The sequence below is a fragment of the Rutidosis leptorrhynchoides genome, chromosome 5, assembly GCF_046630445.1.
Source record: "Rutidosis leptorrhynchoides isolate AG116_Rl617_1_P2 chromosome 5, CSIRO_AGI_Rlap_v1, whole genome shotgun sequence".
In the NCBI taxonomy this organism is placed as follows: Eukaryota; Viridiplantae; Streptophyta; class Magnoliopsida; order Asterales; family Asteraceae; genus Rutidosis; species Rutidosis leptorrhynchoides.
Genome location: NC_092337.1, coordinates 448,279,855 through 448,286,866, shown reverse-complemented (window position 1 = coordinate 448,286,866; position 7,012 = coordinate 448,279,855). Strand labels below are relative to the sequence as shown.

The 7,012-nt window shown below is 32.8% G+C and overlaps 1 protein-coding gene across 1 annotated transcript; it reads left to right on the top strand.

Moving 5' to 3' along the window:
• Positions 1 to 2,559: 2,559 nt before the first annotated feature.
• Positions 2,560 to 3,684, top strand: LOC139850144 (putative F-box protein At5g55150). The gene has a single exon (XM_071839731.1). The coding sequence runs from the start codon at positions 2,560 to 2,562 to the stop codon at positions 3,682 to 3,684; it is 1,125 nt and encodes a 374-aa protein (XP_071695832.1).
• Positions 3,685 to 7,012: the final 3,328 nt, after the last annotated feature.

Below are 7,012 nucleotides of genomic sequence, written 5' to 3'. Positions count from 1 at the left end.
ATTGCACGTGTGTATCCTATCGAGAAAATTGCGCGGATAGTCCATGTGGTTTGTACATGCCAGCATGGATAGACAAAGTTGTTGTTTTGAGTGGGGATAGTCCTTGTGACTTAAAAGTGGAGCAAGGATAGCCCAGTTCACTAACACTGTTAACTTTTTTCGTTAAAACTGAATCATGTGCTAAGCATGTGAGGGTATTTTCGGTATTTAACCTTTCTTCTTCATCTTCTTTAAGAAGAAACCCAACCAAATCAATGAATCATCTCTTCCACCATCCCAACCAATCATACATCCTCATTAACTAATTAACACACACAAACAAATCTAAGATTTGTGACCCTGATTCTATAACTCCTAATTAAAACTACAAATGTGACCTAGATTCTAGACCTAACTACAAAGGATTAAAACTAAAGAGTTTAAATTTGTAACAGAAAATTGGTCAATGGGGGTTTAAAATTTTATCGTTTGTGAAAGTTGAATTGGTCAACGAGGGGTACAGGAAATAGTCACTAACCAAATAAAATATTAATCCATAAATCCAATCTGTAAAATCCTTAAAAAACTAGATCATCTCTAGCGGCTATGGTGGATTGGAACTCCATCGCATCATCAATTCTCCGGCCTTCGTGTTTAACTTACAAAACAAGAAAATGGAAAACTAGAAAGGGTTTATCATCGGATCTGTTGAAGATGTTGCCAGAAGAAAGCCTTATCCTGCAGGTGCTGTTATGGCCAACGGTTGAAGATTCCGACGAGTAGTTTCGATGAATCAGCAAATAGATATGAAAAATTACACTTAGCAGATGGAAGGCGACGAGGTGATGAGCAGTAGGTGGACGAAGGTGGTTGCGGGTTTAGATCTGAAATGGGTTGCGATGACGACCTACCACCGTAATCCACCACCATAATCCACCACCATAATGCGAAATTGTTGCTTTTCGATTTGCTGATGTTGCTTGAATATGTTCTTGTTTCCCAACTTACACACACAAGTAGTATTTTTGGGTTTGATTTAATTGATTCGATTTGCTGTTGTTGCTTGTGGGTTTTAGTAAAAATTCGTAAGTTAAAAAAATGGAATGCAGGTGGGTTTTGAGTTTGATTTGCAGGTGGATTTGATTTGTTTGATTTAATTAATTAATTTATTGATAATTTGAGAGAATAGATATAGATATATAGATATAAATAGATGGATATAAATGAAAGTCCTTTTAGTTGGGTTTCTTCTTAAAGAAGATGAAGAAGAAAGGTTAAATACCGAAAATACCCTCACATGATTCAGTTTTAACTGAAAAAATTAACAGTGTTAGTGAATTGGACTATTCTTGCTTCACTTTTACATCACAAGGACTATCCACACTCAAAACAGCAACATTGTCTATCCATGCTGGCTGGTATAAATCACAGGGATTATCCGCTCAATTTTCTCTATCAAATTTTACCACTTGTAGAATTTCACTCTATCCAACTACCCACTTGCATAACTTCACACTTTTACTAGAAACCTGCAATTCCTATCACAAACCGATTAGAATAAAGGGGCTGAAAGTTCAACAAATCAATATTATTTCTTCCATCTAATAATTTCGTTTCTTCAATTAATTAACACAACAAGCCGTCCTATTTAAACAAAGAGGCTGGAAGAGGTTCAGGTGGTGGTCGACGGAAGTTCAGGTGGTGGTCGTCGGAGTTTCAGGTGGAGATCGATGAAGCTTTGGGCGATGGTCGATGAAGTTTCAATCCGTGGTACTAGTCCAGATCTTCACTCGTTGTCACAAGTTTGAGTGGGTAATATGGGAAAAGGTAATAAACACTTAATTTGTATGTGAAAAGGGTCTTGTAAGTAAGTGGACCAACCGATGAAAGCCCAATAAACATCGAAACCGACATGTTCGGTTGTCGGTTGGCTTATAAAAGGAAAGGGGAATCGTTGCAAAATTCGGCTTACAACAAAACAAACAACTTCGATTCTACGTGATAAAGGTATGCTTCTGGTGTTCAATATTTGTTAATTTAATTTTAATTTTTAATTAATTAATACTGTAATTGTTAGTGTAAAAATTGTCGATTATGTTAGGTGTTGTGTAGACCTTGGATTAAGGTTTATTGTTGCATTTATGATTACTAAATAGAGAATTTAAGTTAAGTTTCAGATTTATCAATTCGAGGTTGTAGTGTAAACTAAAGTTAAGATTGGATTGATGTCGTTACAATATGATTTAATTAATTGTAAATTCGTTAATCATTAATTAATTGAAATTTGTTGTTGGTTTTTAATTTCAAAGTTATCTTTGTTTGGGGTCTGCTTTCGGTGAGTATATATATTTATTATTTATAATGGATGTGATAAAATTGCTATAGATTATAATGAATATATGATATGATGTTTAACCTTTGAAATTGAACTTCTAAAAGATTCTGTTTAACGAATCCATGCTAATATTCTTTTAATGAATTATTGTTGAATGAGGAGTAGATTAATTGATGTATTGACTAAACTATGTTAATTAGTAATTAACAATCTTGTTGCAGGTTTTGAAAACAATTTAATCAACTATGGATTGGTCGGATATGTTGACCGAATTGCTTGCTATAGTCGCAAAGAAAAGTATCAAATTTTGTGAAGATGATCTCTGTTTCTCTAGCGTGTGTAAATCTTGGCGTTCGGCTGCGGTACAAGTTGCAACCAATTTCCGATACCCCAATGGGCTTCCATCGCGGTTGCCATCCCTTTTGCTTGCCGAGAAATTAGAAGATAACGAGTTTCGCCAGCTGTATTTACTATCAAACCAGAGCATCCACAAAATACGACTGCCAGAAGCGTATGGTAAGTTTTGTACGTCTTCATGTGGGTGGCTCTTAATAGTTGGAGATGATACGGCTATTAAACTCATCAATCCATTATCACGTGAGATCATCAATCTTCCAAGGGTCGACACCTTTCCGGAATTTTCCGAATCTTCTTCTAAATGGGATCAAGGGATTCGCAAGGTGCTCTTCCAAAGTCAATCGCTCGTGGTGGTTGTGTTATGGGGATGTTTTCGTAAGTTAGGGTTTTGTCGTATTGGAGATGACAAGTGGACATCTATTGAAACAAGTTGGGGAGGGAGTATATACGATGTAAATTTTTACGATGGGCGAGTTTATTATTTTGATCGTAAATTACACATACGATCATGTGATGTTTATGGGGAAGAAAATAAAATGGTCATAGTTGATGTTTCACGGCTACCAAAAGAATATTATGATGCAGATGTGATAGGAGCTTATGTTATAGGAGTGAACGATGATGACGAAAGGAAGAGATTGTTGGTAGTTATCAGAGAAGTAGTGTACGGTGATATACATGATTCTAAGTCACGTAGTGAGACTTACAAGACAAACAATTTTCGAGTTTTTGAGTTTGATTTAGAAAAGATGAAGTGGTCAAAAGTGAATGATTTTGGTAATAAAACTCTATTTTTGGGATATAGTTCATCGTTTTGGATAGAGGACGCTTCAGGTGTGATCAAGGGCAATTGCATATACTACACTGATGATGTTTTTTGCTACAAAGGTAGCAAAAAAGGAGGAGGGAGGGATATGGGGATTTATCATATGTGCGACGGAACTGTTGAGCCTTACTTCACTGGAGAATCACTTAGCAAAATTACCCCACCAATTTGGCTTCAGTCGATGTAATTTTTATACACATTGTATTATTGTGGTCGTGACTATGTTAGTTCAGAGAACTTTGTAACAAGTCTCTACTCTACACACATATTTGTTAAATTAGATTGAACTTATTATTAATGCTGATGCATACAGATAGCATTTGTCTTGCAAAATTACCCATAAGTATCTATAATTGTTGGAGCACCTTTGTTACCAAGATCTATTAATATGCTAAAGACTCGCACACATATTTTTAATGAGACTTGCATCTTTTATAGAATGAAACCCGTAGTCATTATTGATTACATTGGTTACTATTTATAGATTACATTAAACTCTAGGGAACTCTAAACCCACAAACGGGCCGGTCTATACTAATAGCCCTAAGCTAATATATCTTTTAATATTCTCTCACAGTCTGAGCGGCAAAACCGCTAAAGCTCGAGACCGGAAGAAAACACTAATAAAAAAGATAAAAGTAACTTTTTTCTCTTAATTCCCAAAGGAAGTTGAACTCATATTCGGCGACATATTTGCTTGATGACTTCTTTTCCGTAACGTTTTTTTCTTTTACGCCGTGACTTACTGAAGGATCAGCTACCACTTTGGTACGAAATTTTTGTCGACGATAACCATATTATTCAAGGCTTTTAAAATCGAAAATCCAAAATTTTTGCATTGAAAATTAAAAATTTACTGGGAGCGGGCGCCCCACCCTGCCCCCACATATTTCCGCCTCTGTGTTAACGTAATAGAAGCCAAATACAATTACAATCTATTGTTTCTATTAAAATCCTATAATGATGATTTCATTATTAGGTTAATTCTTTTATTAAAAAAAATCAAAAAATAAAAGAAAAAAATCTAATCATGGTGGGTGATGTCATTAAACTAAATAATTTTGAATTAAAATTAAATCTTATTAATTAATTATTATTATTAATTATTATTAATAATTATTTTAATTATTAAAATTAAATATTTTTGAATTATTTTAATTAACTATTTTGAATTGAGTACGAGAAGGTATAAAAGCTAGGCAGAAGGAAACCAATTCTAAATTTATATATTGATTTACACTTTTAAAATAAAATGACAACTCATATTATCTCTTATAATTAGATGTGGATTGTTTAATATGCATTTTAGGTGTTTAATGAAATGTTCAACTGACGAGTTTCTTAGTCGGACTTTGTAATTCCACGGGTCATTAAACTAAATGAGTTTAACATTTTTTTTCACTTAATACCTAAAAAATATCATTAAACTGTTTCGTTTAAACAAACCCGTAATTTCACGGGTCATTTCACTAGTTAGAAACTAATATTCTACGTATGATATCCTATCTTTTATATGTATGTATAACTATAATAATTAACATTACTTATTATGTAATTCTAGGAGTATATTTCGATACTAGTGAAATGGCCCGTGGAACTACGAGTTTGTTTAAATGAAATAGTTTAATGATATGTTTTAGGTATTAAGTGAACGTAAATGCTAAAGTCATTTAGTTTAATGACCCGTGGAATCACAGAGTCCGACTAAGAAACTCGTCAGCTGAACATTTCATCAAACACCTAAAATGTATATTAAACAATCAACATCCAATCATAAGAGATAATATTGGTTGTCAGTTTATTTTAAAAGTGTAAATTAAAATATAAATTTAGAATTGGTTTTCTTCTGCCTAACTTTTATATCTTCTCGTACTCGAATCAAAATAATTAATTAAAATAATTCAAAATTATTTAATTTAAATAAGTTAAATAATTATTAATAAGATTTAATAAGATTAATTAATTAATAAGATTTAATTTTAATTCAAAATTATTTAGGTTAATGTCATCACCCACCATGATTAGATTTTTTTCTTTTGTTTTTTGATTTTTATTTAATAAAGGAATTAGCCTAATAATGACATCATCATTATAGGATTTTAATAAAAACTATAAATACATTGCAAAATAATATAATACGGATTAATAATAATAGGAGTATATTACTTATTTAATAGAATTGTAATATCAGTGAGATTTTTTTGGAACTGATGAAATATTGGTTAATAATCTAATTTAATGATATATTTGTTTTCTAAATAATGATCTTATAGTTGAGATTGAAAATGCTTTTGTTATAATTTAATAGTATATAACTACCTTTAGTAGCCTATGCTCTAATTAAGAACTTATAGTATTATAAGAATGGAGAAAGAAAATGTAAGCTTCAGAAGTAAATTGAAATATTGGTGTACATACTGATTACAATCGATCGCATATTTATAGTACAATAATTCACTGTGCAGTTAGGTGGAACAGTAATATCCGTGAATTTGATCCACTAAATTTTACTTTATCAAAAGTGTCGACCACCACACCATGACTTATAACACTCCCCCTTGGACGACAATTTTGTTTCATTAAAAATCAACTACATGTTACTGCCTCGTTAAAAACCTCGCTAAAGAAAAACCCAGTGGGATAAAAACTTTAGCCAAGGGAAAAAGAGTGCAGTATAGAGTTGACTCCCACTCAAGTAGACATCGCTGAGTCGTCACATCTTTTGAATTTACCTCATGCCAATATTGTGAACGTGTGCTTTGAAAACAGCAGTTGGCAGTGCTTTGGTATAAAGATCAGCAGAGTTGTTGATTGAACGTATCTCATTTTAATCTGGTTGTCTTTTATGAGATCTTGAGTATATGAGAAGAATATGAGGTTCATCTGAAACTGTATCATCTAAATCTTTTATGTACAAGTTTAGCCCCTGTGATTTGTCTACAGTCTCCTTCATGGTTTGCTCAAACCGTTGTTTCAATTCATATTCCATTTCAGTCTTTTTCTGAGTCTTACCAACATACCATTCTTTTCCATCAAACTTATGATCGTTAAGACCGTCTATGGCTTTAGCACCTCGTCAGCATTTATGTTTTGTCCTGTCTCTTTTGATACTCTTCTTTCATTTGTACTATGCAAGATGCATTATCTTCATAGATAGTTGTTGGGCTTATATAGCGTTCTAGTCCACAAGAAAATCAATAATGATTTGTGTCATTGATCTCAACTAAACACATTTTCGAGCAGTTTCATGTAATGCAATCACTCTGTCATGATTTAATGATGTTGCAACAAGTATTTGTTTTAAGAACGCCATGATTTTGTGGTACATCCATTTAGGAATACATATCCAGTTTGAGATTTATCTTTATGAGGATTAGATATATGACCTGCATATACATAATCAACCAAATCTTGTTTTGAATCATTAGAATAAAATAATTTTAAATCAGCAGTTCCTCAAGGGTACCAAAATATGTGTTTGATCCCATTCCAATGTCCTTTTGTAGGGGTTGAGC